This window comes from Dermacentor andersoni, chromosome 4 (assembly GCF_023375885.2).
Source record: "Dermacentor andersoni chromosome 4, qqDerAnde1_hic_scaffold, whole genome shotgun sequence".
Taxonomy (NCBI): domain Eukaryota; kingdom Metazoa; phylum Arthropoda; class Arachnida; order Ixodida; family Ixodidae; genus Dermacentor; species Dermacentor andersoni.
The window spans coordinates 8274004-8294467 of record NC_092817.1 but is presented as its reverse complement, the minus strand read 5'-3'; the positions used below and the strand labels follow the sequence as shown (position 1 = coordinate 8294467).

Genomic DNA, 20464 nt, shown 5'->3' with positions numbered 1-20464 from the left:
CCAGGCGGTCCAAATTTCCGGAGTCCCCCACTACACCGTGCCTCATTACCGGATCGTGGTTTTGGCACATAAAACTCTATAATTAATTAAATCTTGAGAAGTGTGCAGTACAGTTCATTTCGCTGCTGAGCCCGTTTTACTTTTGAAATTTCACTGCCAACTGTAGTGAAACTTGACATTAAATAGTTGCAGCGAAGCAATCATGTTATTTCACTTCAATAAAGAATTAGGCTTTCGCCAGTCCACTGTATTTAATAGGCGAGGGAAAACGTATAAAATTATGCGCTAATAATTTTATTTTTGTGGTTATCACCTTCTTTGGGTAACACGAAAAGTTTTAAGTACGAATTATTAGCAGCCTCGCGGAGGAACAGTGGCTGGCGGTTATGAGGGCGTGCGCGGGGCTTCACTGCAGGCTTGAGTTGTATCCGACTATAGTGGCATCTTCCTTCCTTTTTTATTAGCTCTGTAAGAATTGTTGAGAAATATATATATGCGGAATAATCACAGTTCTTTTGTGTTCCTCGTTTGCTGCTCTACCAAGTCAAGTGCCAAAACCGACTCGTATTGCTATTTGGGAAGTTGCGTAATGATGCGTGGCACCAGTCCCGTACAACCGCGTAGAGCGCAGGACGCTGCGGTTCTAGACGTACTGTGCCCACCGGGGAAGGTTAGAAAAACACCTACATAAGTACAGCAGAGAATTGCCTACATCATGCGCCTCGACTGATAATTGTAGGAGTGTCATTCAAAATGCACAGAATTGTTCTCCACTTCCGGCAGCGTTCTCTCTAGTTACTTTTCAAATAAAAATGTGTTGATCCATAAATATCTTCATAAACAATGGTTAAATTTGTCAATTTTCGCTTTTCCTTCCTGTTTGGCTGTTGTCTTAGCCTAATTTGTCAACTCCTTGCGACTCTTGCTTCCAGTTGCCAATTTTGCACAAAACGTGCTGTACAGTTAGGGAAAAACAAGACGAGGTAACGGGTGACAGTCATATTGTTTCTGGGTCTAAGGGTTATTGCAGGGTTTGATGATGGACGCTGTTTCGCATTATTTTAATTCGCACTTTATCTAACCCATAGCGCGGGTATAGGGTTCCGACGATCTGCTAGCGTCGCGGCGAGCCGTCACTCGAGAAAATAATGAAGCAAAAGGAAAAGTTAATCAACTGGCGTTTTCTCCGGCTGCAACTCGTTCCTCAAGCATGCAGACCAGCTGACTACAAACCGAATCCCTTTCCTGGTCCCTGGATTAGTCTAAACAAAATAGGTTGAAATAACGAAGCAACAGCCATGCGCGTGACCGTTGAATAGATGGTGACCACTGAACGCATCTCGAATTAATCGCGCGGGCACCGAATCGATGAGAAAACTGGCCTTCACACCACAGGAGGTGCCGATAAATACCGTCATTCAAAAAGAGTGGAAGAGGCATCAAAATGTTGACCACCAAATAGCTGTCAAGTCTCAACATTGATTTGGCGGCATTTTAGGAATGTGTGTAAGGATTGGTGGCGGGGAGGGGGGGGTATGCTGATTAATAATGGGGGTGTGGGGGGGGGGGGCGCGGGCCCTCCTGGGCCCCACCCTGGGTACGTGCCTGAAACACGTCCTACTTCCGAAAGGTTCAACTCTTTCCTGCATATGTTACGTCGGGTCCTGCCTGCAGAACTTTGAAGAAACGCCATATATATATATATATATATGTATATGTATATTTTTTTCGTACACTTGACGAAAATTTCGTGTGACCTCGAAGAATTGCCCACTGAAGTCACAGCCTTATATGGGAATTTACAAGACCTCATACAAGGAGACAGTTCAATTACACAGCCGGAGTCCTCTCCCCACACAAAGAATCTGGCGTCTCTCGGTGGTGTAATCTTCTTTCGTGTAATTGTCGTATACTTCGCTATCACTAATACTGCTTCGTCTTTTCGACGAAAGTGCCGCGTCTCTCTCTCTCTCTTTCTGTGGGTCCGAGTATAAGCGCTCCGGCGCGTAATTGCTGTTGATTCTGATTTGGAGTGAATCCGGCTTGGCGTCATTTCGGTTACTGAGGGAACCATACAGGGTGCCCCAACAATCATGCACGAAAACTTAAAGAAAGAGCAGTTGCGTTACTCGAAGAAAACCTAGTGCATATTGTTTCCGGTACAGTGGGGTAGCCGCCAGTAATTCTTCCGTTCCTGAAATTTAATTCGACATTGACAATTAATTATCTAATTCGAGAAGTACTGTCCTAATTATCAAACTGTCAATGAGGCATTCGTAGGCACCCCATGTACCCCCAAATGACACCCAGATGTTGTGTTTTCAGCGACGTACAAGTTGCGTGAAATTTTTTTCTGATTGGCAAACGAACCTCACGAAATATGAAAAATACCACGTGACAGCTCTTCCACCTACATCATAAAGCAGTGCCCTCAAATAAGCTGATCAAAAGCAACTGCATTGCCTGTCGCAAACCCGAAGAGACGGCGCATCACCTTGATAATGGTACGGAAGGACTCAAAGATGGAGTCTTACGCCGCTGTTTCTTGAAGCTGCATGTTTGTCTCAGGTTTTCATCATTTCTGATGATAGTCGACGCGTTTGGTCTGCTGCCACACTTCCATGACTGTTATATATTTGCGGCCTTCCTCTTGTCATTTGCAGTTCCCAAGGCAAGGATCATTTTTACCTTCCGCTCATTGGAGAAAGACATTGCCACTGAAACGAAAGAAAACGAACCGTTGAACATTTGCACTGACGTTGTCAATTCTCTTTTGTGGTGATAAGTTTGTTGGAAAAAAAGAAAGACATCCGTGCACTTTATTTACGCTAAGACAACAGCTATCACAGCTTGTTTCCAACTTTGATAATTATGATAGGACGTCTCGAGATAGATAAATAATTACAATTACCTGATTCAATCTCAGTAACAATATATTACTGGCAGCTACTGCACTGTACTGGAAACAATGTGCACTAGGTTTTCTTCGAGTAACGCATTGATTTTTTAAATATTGGCGCATGATAGTTAATTGAACACCCAGCGCCTTGTCCCATCGTCTTTCTTGTGTGCGTTGTTTTGCGCTAAACAGAGTAATTATGCACTCTGTATATATTTACGGCCTCTGCATGCAAGTGAGGATGTTTCCATCCCTAATAAATGTAAATTATTAGAAGTGCTTTTTAATGAGTCGTTAGCTTTGCTTACTGGAAAGAGGAGCGATGCTGAGACACACATAATTCACGTGCATTTCGCACGCTGTTGACAAATGACTCTACCGGAGAAGTCACTAAAGTGTACAGGTTTTTTTCAAGGTCAAAAAAGCACGCAAAGCATTTTGAAGCGAGGTTAACATACTGCAACATATTTATTCTTTAGGCATAAGCTATCCATACCTTCAGAAATAATTGCTAATTGGCTACCTCCTTCTCTTTAAAAATATAATAAAGTTTGTCGTCTGTATATATATTGCGTATGTGAATGGTGTTTACAATGTTGAAGTGAGAAAATGCGGATGAAACAGCCGCCACTGATACTTATAATGGGCTTGTTCTCTTACTGTCAGGATTTGTAGAAATAAAGCGAAAGTATGAATTAAAGTCCGTCGACATTTGCGCAAACAATGATGCAGTAAGCTATTAGCCAAAATAACGTTTTAATTGAAAAGCTCGAGGCAAGCCAAAAGAAACCTCAAATGATGGTGGCGACAAAACTCTGGCAATGATGCGTTAGGGGGGCGGGGGGTAGGCTTCGGCATCGTCGAGGGGGGCTTAGCCCCCCCCCCCCCCCCCCCCCCACCCCGGTAGTCGGCGCCTATGACTGCGTTTGGAAAATGTCTTTACCAAGTGCCCGAGTGCGTTATATGCTGGAAGGTTTCAAACGTACCAGTCATATAGGGGCACCGTATTGAATTGTGTAATTTAATTACAGGCAAGGTGAAATTTTTAGTGCAACTGGTCGCAAGAAATAGCTTCGCTAGAAATTGGGTTGTGATGCTACAATGTCGCTCAAGTCTGCAGTCTCTCTCTCGCTCTCTTTTGATGTTCCGAACGCGGAATGAAGAGCCGTTCAAGAGATAGCGCACCGCAAGCAATTGAAATCGGTGTTGTCGAATGTGTAAGAAAGCTTAGTATTGAGATGTCTGCCGTAAGACTAATAAATAACACTTAGTTAATTAATTATTACACAGTAATTAGGAGCAATAATTATACGGGACGCTTTTCCAGGTTGTTGCTATACAACACACAGCTGGTGTCATCCGCATCGTTTTCGTTTTACAACTTGCTGTTTGATGCACCATGAATACATGTAAGGTTAGGTTAAGGAGCCTGAAACTGTGTGGTTTTAGGCGCTCTAGCAGGATATCGTCGCTGGTTGGTGTAAACACATGCCGAGGTGCACTGTTTCGGTTGTGCAGCGACCATCAATGGCGGCTGGTACCCGATGCAGAACTCTCGGGCGAACGGCGACACGCCCGCCCACCGGCCCATGATGGGCGACCAGGACGACACGGACACTGGCGGCTTCGAAGACTCCGGCTGGTCACACAGAAAGAACAGGAACTGACCCCTCGATAATGAGGTATGCAAGGACGTGCCGTGCAGCCCTGCCTGACTGCGCGGCATTCACTTTTCTTCTGAGGTGTGTCATGCAAGTTCGTGATCGCTTCTTGTCGTGTTGTCGGCGGCGTCTTTCTTTTAGTCATGTCCCCACTGGTATGCTGAAAATTGGGTTGTTCTTTTGTAGGACTTCATGGTTTTGAAAGCAGTGAAATTTTCGACTCGAACTTAATGCAAATGTACGGGCAATGGGGGGTTTGAATGCAAAATTTATTACCGCTATTTTCGTTTTTTTCCCTGTCACTTCGAAGAAAAGAAAGAAAGCTAGCAAGATCACGCGAATTGAGAGCTGGAGGTTGGGACGGGAAGGAGCTGAGTTAAGCTGCAGTGTATGCGTGTAGTGATGTATGCTTTTCTCGTCAGGTGGGCCGACCCGTAAGCTTGAAAAATGTGCGAGAATTCCTTTGTCCAGTTAGACTAAAAGAAAAATTGCAGCTCGTGTGACTCCATATAATGAATCGCGGACGAACAACAGAAGGCTGGAGTCAATATTTCGACAAGAGTACTTGTCTCTCAAGGCGCTGTTGAAGACATTTGCCCTTGTAGAAATTTAAATCTGACATCTACAGGTAAACAAGACAAAAATAGCACAATATGACATGCACACTTTTGAGGTGTTCTTGCCTGTACGCGTGCCTCGTGGCCGAAGGAACAGCTCTTTGTTTCACGACGAACTTTAGCTGCACTCAGTTTTTAGAGCGCAACTCTTAGGCGCCCGTTCCTGCGTTGAGCATTGGCGTGCCTCGGCGCTGTACTTCGGCGTAACCGAGCGCAGCGGGGGATTAAATACGGCGAGAGTGAAGAGACCGCGAGGAGGAAAGCGGACGAGGAGGGTGCAGAGGAAGCATGAGGAGGAAAGCGGAGGAAGCCACCTTGAAGCACCACCAGATGGCACTCACGTCCGCGGTAGTGGCAGCACCGGCCGTCCGATGGAAAGGAAAGATCCAGAAAGCTCGCCTTCGCGCAAAGCGTGCGCAGCAAGCGTTTCTCGGTAAAGATTACGGCTGAATAAAGCTGCAGTTGTGGGGAAGCGGCAGCTGAGTGGCCAGTCCATATATAGAACCGTGCATCGCGGTTCCGCCAGTCGGTGCGGTGATCGGTGTAGTACCTCAATATATCGCGAAATGAAGACACGTGTTTAGTTAATCTCAGCACAGCCTCGGATCCAAGAAGAAGCGCCTCCTTCCTGGAGGGAACCCGTGCTCACGAGCACGTGCAGCCAAGGGCTACCTGAACAGCACAGAATAAAGAGAATGATGCTTTGAACCTCGCTTCTTGTCAGTAAACCGTACGCCACGTTAAACATTTGGTGCCGAAACCCGGGATCTACTACCAGAGACCACGGAAGGCTACGAGTGAACTGACCATCATGGAGAGGCTCCGATCGAAGCGGACGTCGAGACGATCTCTGAACACCAGGCTTATCAACGAGGCAAGAGCTCTTCTCAGCGATGAAACAGCCACCGTAGATCAGCTCAACACTATTTACGGACGTCTCAATGTGAATAACGATGAGCTGAACAAGATCAACGAGGAGCTAGGGAGCCACATAGTTGATGAAGAGTTTGAGCAAGAATACAACACCGTTGTGGAATACGAGGACAACGCTACCAGCGTCAGGAGTAAGCTGCTCAGCAAGCGAGATGGTGTTGTCACGTCATGACACCAGAGCTTCGGACTTCATCGACAGTCAGTACAGCGGGAGTCTCTGGAGCTAAGCTACCCAAGCTTACCGTCGCCACATTTGATGGTGATTTGTGTCGATGGAATGATTTCTGGGAACAATTCGGCCAGATGACTCACCGCAACGGCAGCCTCACAGCGATGGACAAGTTTAACTACCTGAGGTTCTTTCTAAGAGGCGATGCAGCCTCAGCTATGACTGCCTGGTCAGACTGCCTACAACAGAAGCTTCCTACAAGGACGCCATCGATATACTGGAGAAACGCTTCGGCGATAGAACGAAACTCGAACAAGAGTACTTCTCCAGGCTTCGTACTTTGCCTTCGGTCCGTTCAAGTGACCCGACAGCTCTTCGCAAGCCGTACGGCAAGATCGTCATCAACATCCGCGGACTGGAGACCCTGGAGGTGAGCAAGGTGTCCTTTTCCACAATGTTGTGCGACCTGTTGCTGTGGGCTTCACCACACGATATAGTGATACAGTACCACCGGTCTTGCGCCATTCGGGTGGCAAGTGATAGCAGTAATGCAGCGTCTATCACGGAGCTGGAACGCCTATTAAATTTCCTGTCCATCGAGTTGGAGAGCTTAGAGAAAAGCCAGTTTGCGAATCCAGGAAGCGAGAATGCGGTAAACAAATTTCGCCATTTTCGTGACTCGAAACCCACGTCTTCAGTTCTCCACAACAACACTATGAAAGTACCTCAGAACTGTGTGTTCTGTAAGTCGAGTCGACATTCCACGGAAGACTGCGCACTTGATCTCCCACTATCGGAAAAGAAGTAAATTTTATCAGGAGACATGAGGTGCTTTCGATGCACGACTAAAGGTCACAGGGGGTGTGATTCTAGACGCAAGGTTACCTGCTCTGCCTGCAAAGGACGTCATTCGACGAGAGTGTGTGATCCGCAAAAGGTAGGCCAGAAAACACGGGAAAACGGCAGAACAACTGCCAGAATACCAACAAGTAATCCAAGCACAAACACGACTGTGTGCGCATATTTAGGGAAAGATCGGCGTACTATCGAGGATTCATCGACGAGCGTCCTCCTGCAGACGTTCCGATCTTGGGCAGTAACAGACGTCACCTGTCGATATATCAGAGGTGTCATAGACGGAGGCAGTCAGCGCACATTCGTCACAGAATGGCTATCACGACAGCTGAAGTTGCAGTGTGTGGGCTCTACCATCATTGCGCTCCATACGTTTGCAAGCAAGTCGAATCGAGCAGCGCAGAAGCGGCGTGTTGTGCAGCTCCGTCTGCGGAGCCAGTTCTCCGATATGGAAGTTGGCTTGCAAGCGATAGAAATTCCACACATATGCCAAGGTATCGAGGCAAGTACAAACAGCTCACCGTTCGTCGCGGAAATTCATAAGTCTGGAAAGGATATCGCTGATCACCGACTATACGAATCCGTTGTCGGGGAAGCAGTCATAAGCGTTCTCATCGGTTCCGACCAAATATGGACTGTGATGACGGGTGAAGTCACTCGATGCGAGAACAATGAGACACTGATTGCTATCACTCTACGCTAGGGAGGATGCTTCAAGGCAACACCAACTGCATGGCATCAGATATAACAGCTTCGCGGATCATGGTCTGCGTACTGAAGACGAGTGTATAACAGCGAAAAATTCCTCCGCTCATTTTGGGAACTCGAGAGCGTGGGAATATCGGACGCCGTTGACAATGAGTGCAGGCTCAGTCCAGTATTGATGAAATTCGAAGAAACCATCAGTCTTAGGGACGGAAGATACGAAGTGATGTTGCCCTGGAAGGAAGAGGTCGAGCTGTCGGACAACAAGCAAGTCGCAATAGCAAGACTTTGGAAACTTATCTCCCGACTCGAGCAAGCAAGGATATTTATAGACGTCTGATAACATCATGCGGGAGTACCTGCGGGCTCTGCTCTACATGCGGAGATTGTTGAAGGGACACCCCTAGATCCGACAAAGGTTTATTACATGCCGCACAGGGAAGTGATCCGAGAGCACGCACTAACCACAAAAGTCAGAATAGTTTTCGACCCTTCTTCGCACGCCAAAGGGTGCTTCACATTAAATGAATGCCTCGAAAAGGGTGAAAAATTGTACTAGGATCTGGTGAACGTACTATTACGCTTCAGAACGCACCGTATAGCTCCGACATTGAGAAATGATTCCTTCAAATCTCCATAGCAGAGAAGAATACAGATGCCTTTCGATTCCTCTGGTCTGGAAAAAAAAGCACTGCGTTTCTCCGAAGAGGAGATTCAAGAGTGGAGGATGACGCGAGTGCCATTCGGAGCAACATGTAGCCCCTTCCTACTGACCCTACTGACGGCAACTATAATTCATCACCTAAAGAGTATGCCTTCAAGCAAAGCCAGTACCGCGAAACTTCTCAACGAGTCATTCTACGTAGATCATTTAGTGGTTGGAGCAGAGTCAGATGAAGAAGTACTTCAAGTCTGCCGTGAAGCCAAATAGATTATACAGGAGGCAGGAATGACGCTAAGGAAATAGGCGGCCAACTCAGATGGTCTGATTAACGCATTGGAGCATGAGGAAAAGTCGGCAGGCAAAGAACTGGCTGTCCTCCACGAGACAAGCGTGAAGGTACTTGGAATCACATGGAATCCGTACACGGATACTTTCACTTTTTCTTTGAGGGGCCTTCTCGAATTTATGAAATAATCTTGGCAGCGGAAGCACATCGCCCCGAGTGCTACAGGCTCACGTATTTTGCGATGCAAGCTCTTCGGCAATACGGCGCAGCGCTCTACATCTTACCGAGCTGCTCAGCGAGGCCCGAGTTGTTGATCGCAAAAGCACGTGTGACACCTATCAAGACAACGACACTGCCACGGCTGGAGCTTCTGGGAGCCTTGATCGGAGCAAGACTACTTAATTACGTCTCAAGTGCCCTCACTGATTTTGAGATCCACTGTACAATGTGGTCAGATTCCACAATTACGTTGTCATGGATAAAAGGTGACGCAACGAAGTGGAAGCAATTTGTGTCGAATAGAGTGAAAGAGATCAGGGAGAAAACCGATCCTTCTATGTGGAAGTATTGTCCAGGACAGGTGAATCCTGCTGACCTACTGACACGTGGAGTTTCAATGGATAAGTTATTGTATATCCATACGTGGCTGCATGGACCAGACTGGCTAGGCGAGTCAGAAGGTATATGGCCACTACAACCCCCAGAACCTATCAGCACCGATGATAGGATAGTCTGTGAAATGACTGCTGTTCACGTTGCGATCTCCAGTGCGACAAAGTCGACATCGATTCTGGACATTGACAGCTACAGCAGAATCGAAGAGGTGCTCAGGGTCACGGCATGGATATTCAGATTCATCAAACACTGCCGATTCAAAAACAGAGCGCACACTGGTTTTCTAGTAGCCGAAGAGATCACTGAAGCAGAAAAATATTGGATCAGACATGTACAGCAGCAAGCCTTCAGCGAAGATATAAGTTCGATTTTAACGGGTACATCAGCAAAGACAGTCTCTCGCACTAAAGACCTCAACCCATTCTTGGATGCCGACGGCATCCTCCGGGTGGGCGGGCGCCTGTTGCACACTGACGCATCTGGGGAGGCAAAACACCCAGTCATTCTCCCGCAAGATCATCACTTTTCTACATTACTGTCAATGCGAGCACACTGCGAAATACTACACGGAAGCGTGAGAGATACCCTGCCACAGTTGCAAGAGCACTGTTGGATCTGCCGGTCAAGAACATTAGTGAAGAAAGTCATACACGGCTGCTATACGTGCCGACGTTTCAGAATTGGCCCTGGTGATGCTCCAACTGATCCTATAGCACGTCATTGTGTAAGGCCGACGAACCCATTCGAAGTCACTGGAGTTGACTTCGCAGGATTGTTGTGACTCAAGCCGAAGAAACAAAATGTTACGTAGCGCTTTTCGCATGTGCCACATCACGAGCAGTGCACCTGGAACTGGTTTCCAGCATGACCTCAGAAGCATTCCTCATGTCCTTACGACGCTTTGTAGCGCGAAGGGGGCTACCTCGCGTGATTTATTCAGACAACGCAAGAACATTTAAGAAGACGTCAAAAGACTTAGAGAAGCTTTTCAAGTTGCTTTCCCAAGAAGACGTAACGGCATACTTGAGCCAGGAGAGTATCACTTGGAAGTTTATTCTTCCCAGCGCACCATGGTGGGGCGGCTGGTGGGAGCGTCTGGTCAAAACGATCAAGCTTCCACTGAGAAAGGTTCTCGGCAAAGCTCGGCTTAACTTTGAAGAGCTGACGATTGTGCATACGGAAGTCGAAGCGGTCGTGAACTCGAAGCCTCTCACCTACGTTGAATCGGACAGCGAAGAACCTGGCGCATTAACACCAGCAGACCCCATCATAGGACGGAGGCTAATGACGCTACCACAGGGCTGCAACGACGTGTCAGTGGACTTTACGGCCACGGAAGCTGTCCGACGACACGCCTACAGGAAACGACTAACTGAGAACTCCTGGAGGAGGTGGATGGAAAGAATATCTGCTGCAACTTCGATCAGCGCACTTTTCCCATGGGAGACCCACCAACGAAATAAAGACAGGAGATATCGTCATAGTCCACGCCGAGAAATTACCTCGACAAATGTGGAAACTCGCAAGGGTTCTTGAAGTCTACAAGGGTGTTGATGGCCATGTCCGCTCTTGCAAGATTCAACAACAGCAAGGAGTTATTACCACCTGACCAATACAAAAACTTTGTTCGCTCGAGCTGAACGAGTGATTTGGCGCCCGGGAGTGTGTTGAATTAATCTCAGCACAGTCTCGGATCGAAGAAGAAGCGCCTCCTTCCTGGAGGGAGCCCGTGCTCACGAGCACGTGCAGCCAGGGGCTACCTGAAAGGCAAAGAATAAAAATAATGCCTGATGCTTTGAACCTCGCTTCCTGTCAGTAAACCGTACGCCATCTTAAACACACGTATATATACGTGTGTTTGAGCGTATATATACGTGTGTTTGAGCGCAGCTCTATAGAGCTGCGCTCAAATTTTGCCTTAGCGATTATCGTAATCGTCGGTTATTTTTTTGCATATAAATCGGCAAGCGAATGAAGCACCCTGCGACAGATTCGAATCGAATGGACAATTACAACGGAGCTTTCATGTGGCTTATAGACAAAAATTTATAGACACATTATTTTCTTTGGTTTCTCCATAACATTTCAATTACGATACGTCATTGGGCCAAACTAGAAGATTTGTCATGGCATGTTTATGTGTACAGCTTCCTGCATTTTTAGTACTATCGCGCGAGCAACCACCGCACGCACGTCAGTGCCTTACAAAAGGTGAGAAGTGGTGACATTGATGATTGACAATTGATGAACTGAACCCTGGCCTCAAGAATAAAGTGCAGGGTACCAGACCAGCTACCCGATTAGCCAGTAATTCTTCCTCTGACGAAACTTCCGAAAATAGTAATTACGAGCCCTCAGTTGCCGAAATGTTCAATAAACTGCTTTCAGGACAGGAAAAAATGGCCCTTGACATCTCTACCCTCGGTCAGTCTGTCAATTCTCGGTTTCAAAACTTAGAACCTCGGGTTACTGCTCTCGAATACTCGTCACCTAACACAGAGGCCGCTGCGGATTTTCGATCTAAAATGTCATCGTTTACTCAGAAGGTCGACTCTCTGTTGGCAAAAGTGTCGCCTTGGAGACAGCTTCCTGGAGTAATTAAGTCACGGTGACTGCCCTTGACTTCTCTTGAATCTTCTGTCTTCTAAACCCAGTGGTGTTATTACTCCTCCTGCCGAGTCTTCCAATGTATTCTTGTCCCTAAGTAACACGGTCAACGAACTTGTTGACAAGAATGATCATCTCGAGAACCGCTTGCGCAGAAATAATCTCATCCTGTTCAGACTTCCCGAACATCCTGAAGAAAGCAATAGTTCACTGCTAAGCAGCATTGCTACGTTTTTCGCAGAAAAGCTACAGATTAGTTGTCCCAAGATTTAAATATGCCACAGAATTTGAAGACTCCAGCAGGGACATACGCGTCCGATCATTCATAAGTTACTCAACTTTCGCGATAAGATTAAAGTATTAAAACAAAAATTAAATTGTGGGGTTTTACGTGCCAGAACCACTTACTGATTATGAGGCACGCCGCAGTGGAGGACTCCGGAATTTTTGACCACCTGGGGTTCTTTAACGTGCACCTAAATCTAAGCACACGGGTGTTTTCGCCCCCATCGAAATGCGGCCGCCATGGCCGGGATTCGATTCCGCGACCTCGTGCTCAGCAGCCTAACACCATAGCCACTGAGCAACCACGGCGGATAAGATTGAAGTATTAAGGAATAAGGATCACAAACTTGAGAACTCGGACAATAATACAACGCATTAGCAGCCGTATAGCAGAGTGTATTTGTTTCTAAGGATTAAAACTTGTTTCATTCAATGCTGAGCCTGTATGAAAAACAGTTGCGCACAATTGCGGTTACAAAACATCGAACTATATCCATGTGCGAACGAAGCCACTGCAAGAAGTCTCTCTAGCCTCCACAGTGTGTTGACTGCTATGTATGGAAAGGAGTATAGACTGCGCATATCTCTTTGGAAAGGCGTGTGTCCTCCCAAAGGGAACAGCGTAGCACATGATGCTCTCCCACTGGCGCCACACCAATGTGCCGCGACAGCAGACGTCGGAACTGGGAAGTGTAGCGTGCACAGCTGTAATCGCTGGGGTCGCCCAGTGAGCGCGACGAATGACAGAAAAATATTGGGAAATGAAGTGGAGCGTTGCAAAATACGGTCCACGTTGTTGGCAGGCTCCAAGAAAGGCCTACCGGAAGGTCGCGCTGACTTCGCATGCAACATTGCACTCGAATGCCCGCCAACAGAAGGGACAACGTTGTTGACGTCGTCGCGGAGGATTGGCGCAAGTGATCGCCGGTTCTTTTGCACGTAATGCTTTCGAGGTGCGTTTGGCGCTGCGTTCTTCACCGGTCATCCCGTACGGGCAGCACGACGGTGGCGACGATGAATATTGGATTACCGAATCTAATTGTGATCGCTGGTTGGGCTGTTGTCGGCGAGTGTCCTCAGCTCTTGAGGCATACGTCAATGTTTTGGGTGACATACCGCATAACGCGACGCCGCCCTGAAGTGGTGGACGTCCTCCCCGCTGGATTTTAGCCCCTTATCCCACAATGTTCGTGGAAAGTGATATCGCCGAGAGTCGCTGATCCGATTGCGCGTGAAAAATGCGATACTGTACTTCGGGAAGACGGTGGCACTCGAGCTAGATCTGCTAGGGAATCTCAGATAACCCGTACAGAAGTGCGATTATTATTATTATTATTATTATTATTATTATTATTATTATTATTATTATTATTATTAGTTAATATTTTTATTCTTGCCTGGCGCCGCGTTGCGAAGTAACCTTCACCCGAATAGCTTCGTGCTTCCACGGCTGCTGCAGGGTCTCCTGGCAGCAGAAGCCACGATATTTCCTTCTTTATTTTCTTTCCGTTTTTTTTTTGGCTCGGATGTAGCCTCACACCATTATCGCCGCCGGAATCAGCCAGTTGGTGCGAGGGAATGATGCGGAGAATAAAAATAAAAGGTTGAAATGAATCCTTACTAAATGCGACCCTGAGGCACTGTGGATTAATACTTTCCCTACGCCGCTGGGAATATGCCTAATGAGCCGATCCAAGTGGCATCTGCTGATTTTTTCCTCCGTTCTCCTTCCAGATTTCCGGTCAGGTGAACCCCCAGGAGCCGCATGGAAGAGATCTGTCCTCGAAAAGAGGGGAAACTTCACCGCGGGACATGCCTGCTGTGTGGCCCTGTTGCAGAACTGTAGCTCGTGTTTCCGACGATGCGAGAACAACCAATTCAGTTTTGGAGCTGCTCCGCGATAACTAGCGCCGCTGCAACATCCCGGGCAGCGCAGGCACACACACACACACAGTGGCAGCTCTTGCCCGGGTGGGCGAGTTGGTGCGAGTTAAACACATTGGCTTCAGCGTAACGTGGATGAGTACACTGCGTTGTCGTCGTCCTTGTATGCATCGTTGAAGCTAGCGTGTACGACGGCGAGGGAGGCCATAATTATTTGCAACGTTATGTGCGCGTTAGGATGTGTGTAGGGTCCGTTGACCAGAGTGGCGCCTCGAGCGTACTGCAGCGTCCGCAGTTCTCAACAGCGCTTCTGGACGACGCAGGCTTAGACTGCTGTGGCAAGGACGCGCGCGGATGTCGTGTGTCCTTCAACCGAGCGTTGCTTGCGAGCGCTTGTCTGGCCGGAGTGTCGTGTGCCCTTCGCCTGCTCTATTTGTGCGCACATTCCCGCTGAATCCACACCAATCCATCTGTTTGATGTAATGCTTAAGCAGCGACTCACTGCACGGGGACACAGCATGCGGCGCTTCGTGAAATAAGTTTGTGAGCCGAGTGCTCGGCGAGGAAGGGGAAACTGACCGTGGTAGCAGGACGATCCGAGTCGCTGTGCTGTCCAGTAACTTGGAAAAATCCAGCTTGATGAACAAGTGTCTGTCGACGAACACTGTGGTCTTTGTGCTGCCAGAACTTCCGCGGTCTGCTAGTTGCGCTTGGTTCCCGTCGGTGCAGCGACGTTGATCGAAGTGCAGAATACGACGAGTGCAAGCCGCGCCCCGATAGCTGTCGCAACGCCAGCGAAGTGAAAAATTAAATTATGTGGTTTTACCTGCCAAAACAACTTTCTGATTATGAGGCACGCCGTAGTGGAGGACTCCGGAAATTTTGACCACCTGGGGTTCTTTAACGTGCACCTAAATCTAAGTACACGGGTGTTTTCGCATTTCGCCTCCATCGAAATGCGGCCGCCGTGGCCGGGATTTGATCCCGCGACCTCGTGCGCAGCAGCCCAACACCATAGCCACTGAGCAACAACGGCGAGTACCAGCGAAGCACGTGCACACAAATCGCACTGGGCTTAAATGTGGTAGCGAGAACGTGTCACACGCCCGCTTCTTTTCATCATCATTTATTTATTTCTTTTTTTTTTTTTTTTTCCTTAAGGACCCCTGTCGGGGTATTACATAAGGGGGGGTTACAGAAGATAAGGATAGAAACAAAGATATGGTTACAATTTCTTACAAGACTCAGCCTGTGGATTCGCATTAAAACAAACAAACAACAACAGCAAAAAAAAAGCATGCCACCCTGTGGCATTTGATACTAGAAAGTTCGATGGTTTTGTATTATTGAGGCTCAGTGCCTCGAGTATCTTATGCGGCTTTTGTTAATAGCTACTTTTTCGTCGGCCGCCCTCGCAACTGTGTCAAATGTGACTGAAAGCGTTTACCTAATTAGTGATGAATATGTGCGGTGGCTTCGTTGCAATACCGAAGGAAGATTCCAGCCCAAAGCACATATTTTTCGCGCTGATCGCCAGTGGACAGAAAAGAAAAATGAGCGCTCTTTTTTTCGCGTCTGTTAAGCACGGCCGAACGATGAGCAGGCACATAACGATCGAGCGATGTGTGCACGTGACCTAAACGCTTGCGTAATATCAAATTAGTCCAACCTGCTTGTTTTCAATGAATGATGCATTGCAAAGAGCATGTCTTGTGAGCTTTGCGTGTAGTACATGTGCGAGTTCTTCCTTGTGTTTTGCGTTAGCTGCAATATTTTGAACTCTTCGTGCGTTGTAGCAAAACGCGAGAAAAGTATTGCCGGTGTGCGAATATAGATGCGGAACGCATACCGGCATTAGCGCTCGAGTTGAAGCATATCTGGCATTTGTCATACATGTCGCAACAGTCTATGACAGTTACAAAGCCAGAACTTCGAAGGTTGCTCTACAACCAACCATTCCTATCCAGAGAAAGTAGTAGCTTCACACTAAACATATCAAACTTAGACTGATATAGGCATAATTTTTAACGTGTTTTCTTGAGCTAAGGCATATATAGGTTTTATTCGTCCCAGATGAGCTGCTTGTTTATGCTTTACTATTATATTTTCCCCTTCATCGTTCCATCTCAGGGAAGTCAGTAAAATGCACTCAACTGCGTTGAGATGCCTTAAACTGCTCACGCATGATGCCATTCGACAACGACGTGGCCGTTTTCGCTTTCTGGATTCACGGCCAGCGTTCCCACACAACAGCATGGAGCAATGCCAAAGCGCTTATGAACAACTGGTGCTTAAACTTGATGGGCCTACAGTAGCACGATAACACGCAGCCTAGCAGGCGGAGGCAACAGTTTTCAGTAGCACATGCTGCCGATGTCGCGTCGCCAAATTCACCGCTCATTTTGGGGCACATGCATGCAGCTTCTGACCCGAGTGGGCAGCAGTACATACCACAACGTGCAAAGCTCGCGCACTCCTCACAACGCGCGTGCACAGAGCTCGGCTGTACGCATCGGGGCCATTATGGGAAGCGTTGATGCAGGCGCGCGTATGTTAGCGTTAAAAATGACGTGCCATTCTTGTGGCCTCCCTGTCGGACGGCGACAGCGTATTGTCGCTGCGCGCTGGAACAGCACCAACTGACCTGCGCTAGCTCCCCGTAGACGCTTTTGTTTTACTATTTCTTGAAGGCACAGTAAAAGAAAAAGCAAACATACGAATGAATGTAACCCCGCATCGTGGAGGAACTCCAGTAACGCTCTGTCGTCTTGAAGCCATGTGCCGCGGTCACAGCCTGAGCGCCGGACATGTGGTGTGCCTAAGCACAGCAGCAGGCATCACTGCCATACAGTTGTGGCGGGCGTTCTTGGTAGGATACCCGTGTGCCCCCCTCGCAATTAGGTGAGTTTCCCTGAGCCGGGCTGGGTACACGTCTTCGATGCCTGTCCACATTCCGTTTGACATTCATTGCGCCAAGCGGGTTCTTTCCGCAGGCAGCACACAGGGATCTCGGAAAACGGCGCCACCGATCTCAAGCCGGGAAAGAATTCGCAAAGGAGCACTGTCATAATTGTGGCGGCAATGCTGAAAGCGCCTTCGCTTCCGCGCACTCCGCCACGAGCACGCCGCTGCACTGTCGCACGCTTTCCTAGACGAACCAGCTTTCGCTCCTTGTTGCGCGACCGGGCGAATGAAGCGTCACGCGCGAGAGCCACGAGCGCGTATCTGCGCGATGCGCTGCTGTGAGGTTCCGAAGGAAGGAAGGAAATCAACTTTATTCGAGGTCCTGCAGGCCACGAGAGCTTTGGGCTCTCATGGAGTGGGCGTCTCCCACGACGGAACCGGCAGGTTGAGTTTCCTGGCGGCGTCGTGGACCTGCTGGACGCCCCAGAGTTGGGGAGCGAGTTCTTCGCTCCGAATTGCTTTTTCAAACTTGCGCTTGTCCGGTTCGGAGCTTATGTGAGCTTGCGAGCACGGCCAGAGTAAATGATATACGTTAAGGGATCTATTGCAATTGGTGCAATAAGACTTGTCGTAGAGCTCAGGCATGTAATGGTTCCGAAGCCCCCCTTGTAACTGCGCCACCACCGTCCGTGACCGCGGCCTGCTGTGCTTGAAGCTCCCCGTGTAGTTGATCTTAAAGGCACACGAAGAAAAAAGAACAGGTTCATAACAATAATGACATAGGGATGAACGCTCGCGCTTTATTTTCTGCCTGTGTTTTCCTCGCCTCATTTAACGAGCTATTCCAGCTTATATACTGTTCGAATCGGCACAATCGCTGGGGAGAAGTCCACGGTTGCTGGTGAATGGGTTACCATAGAGTTTCTCACTATAACACCTAGAGGGTAATCTGGCGCCACCGTCTATGGGAGTTTCTTAAGGGGGCACCGTGCCGTCATGGGAATGACGGTATATGTGTTTGCGAGGCTCGTGTTGGCTGGTGTTGTAAGAGGCTTCGTCTAAAACGTGGATATGGCTACGCAAATAACGCGTTCTCAAAGTAAAATCTTCATAAAATGTTTCCATTCCCGCATATTACATCTTTACTCACCCACAATGCATGACCAAGCGAAGAAAAGCAAGAACAGACGACCAACTGTTTCAAATCGAGCGTGAACCTTGTCGTCTGTCCTCCAACTTTAGCGGCCCGCTGATACTTTTTACGTAACATATAATTCTACATGCAATAACAAGTTCTCACAGTTAAACAAAACATGTTTTCGCGTAATAATAAAGCTAAAACAGCTTTTCACGTGCTGTTCTAGTAGAAAATGAATCAATGTGACAGACGGAACGGTACTTGCCAAGCGCGTCTTCAAGGTGTCCTGTCTCTACGAGAACGATGCCAATCCGAATCCACAATATACCGGCATTCCCATGCATGCCACAGCGCAGCAGCGCCAGATTTCCCTCTAGGTAATGTAGTGAGAAACTCTATGTGGGTTACAACGCACACTTAATCTCAAATTACAATCCGGCAGTCCCACTATTCTATACTTAGTGTGTTTAAAGTTAAGCACACATTAAGTTAAATGAACACGTGAGCAACACAACTGCCTCTTCCAAAGTGCTTTGCGCTCCTAGGAGAACACTTCTTACGCGGTATGTAAAAAATCATAAATATGAATAATCAACAAATATTGATATCTTGATCGCTATAGAAGAATTGCACAAACTGAACTTGCCTTAGGTTACGGCTGTCTGCAAGTTTTCCATATAAATGTAGACTTTAAACTCCGAAACAAGATTTCGTAATCATTCTGACAGCAACTTGCCCTGTACCGCGTGTCGTCCTCAAAGGAGCTCAAAGCATCTATGGAAGACGATGCTCCGCCTTGAATAAAATTAGTTCGTTTGAAGGCACGGTATATCGCTCGCCCTTATGCAGGCAAAAGGGGTCCGTCACGATGAAACTTCACCTCGACCTACCCGTCATTGCGTATCCCGGCCCGCCATTCGGTAACGAGGGTTGTATACGAGTCACGACTCATTCCGAACACTTGCTTCACTGGACGATGGTCGCAGCTTTCGCTGCCGCACCATTCCCTGCACGCTTGAGGTCATTTATCCTAAGTGCGTGTTGACCACGTTTCCAGGGTGAGCCCCATTATGGACTAGTGCGAACAAGCCGTGTTGTGAGTGTCGTTGTAAATAAAATATACGTTCATCACTGAATGTTTGCACTTCGTCATCACTGAGACTTCTTAGGTGTCTAGTGCTGGGAGGCTTCTTACTGCACAAAGCACGTCTCCTTGTAGCATCGCGATCAAAGCCTGGGAAACAAAATAAAGACGGTTAACATTCACGGATTTACGCGCGTTGGACCGGAGAGCCTCACCACTACTCCACAACCACATTGTTTCTTTATTACAGGGAAACAAAGCCGAAGCACTTCCACGGGCTCAAAACACGGCATAAGTGTTTGGTGGGGCAAATGTAATCGCTAATCAATCTTTTGAGAAAATCCGGCAGAACCCATCTCACGATGAATGTCGACGTTAAAGCGATTATTAATGAAGCAATGCAGTGACGCCGTACTGCCACCGCCGAAACGCATCATGTAAGCTGCGTACATGCAGCCGGCCTCTCGTGCTTCCCTCCGGACATGCTGCTCCATCTAGCGGCGCCGCCGCGAAGTCTGCGAGAAGCATGCGTGTGCATGTATGTTCACAGAACATTGGCCATATATATATATATATATATATATATATATATAACCTATTCTCTGTTTCATTAACTTAGCACTTTCTCTGATGAAGGCCGGGCCCCTGCCGAAACGGCCGAAAAATGTTTTCGTTTATGCTTACTGTCATTCAAGCACCTGAAATCACTACATCACTGAATCCAAGGGCACATCTGATATATAGGTGTGTGTGTGTGTGAGAGAGACGACTGTTTAAATTATTAATTTTTTGTCTTAGGAGAGTGAGCGAGCGAATAAACTTTTATTGGGTCCAGCAAAACGCGATCGAACGCGCCCTCTGCTAATCCCACGACGGGACTGCCAGATCTAGCCTACCGGCCCGATCGTAGAAGAGCAGTATATATCCAGTTTTACACACCCAATGACAACACCTGCCAACTCTCCAGGAATTTTTCGTAATTTTTACGAATTTGCGCCCGTTCTACAACTTAACGGATGCTACGCCGTGTTTTACGAAAAAGAAGTTCGATTCGCGAAAAAGTTTTAAAGGTGGTGAAATATTGGCCGACTCGAGATTGCAAAAAAATGCATGCAAGAAAGAAAGAAATTGCGATGGCACTTTCGCGTTCTCCTTACA

The 20464-nt window shown here is 47.7% G+C and overlaps 1 protein-coding gene across 2 annotated transcripts in view; it reads left to right on the top strand.

Moving 5' to 3' along the window:
* Window positions 1–19358, top strand: part of LOC126535940 (major facilitator superfamily domain-containing protein 6-like) — a 186492-nt gene extending 167134 nt beyond the window's left edge. For both annotated transcript variants that reach the window (XM_050182800.3, XM_055073361.2), the window contains 2 exons: window positions 4418–4581; window positions 14031–19358. In XM_050182800.3, the coding sequence (XP_050038757.1) occupies window positions 4418–4566 (149 nt within the window). In that variant the 3' untranslated portion in view covers window positions 4567–4581; window positions 14031–19358. The remainder of the gene's footprint in view (window positions 1–4417; window positions 4582–14030) is intronic.
* Window positions 19359–20464: the final 1106 nt, after the last annotated feature.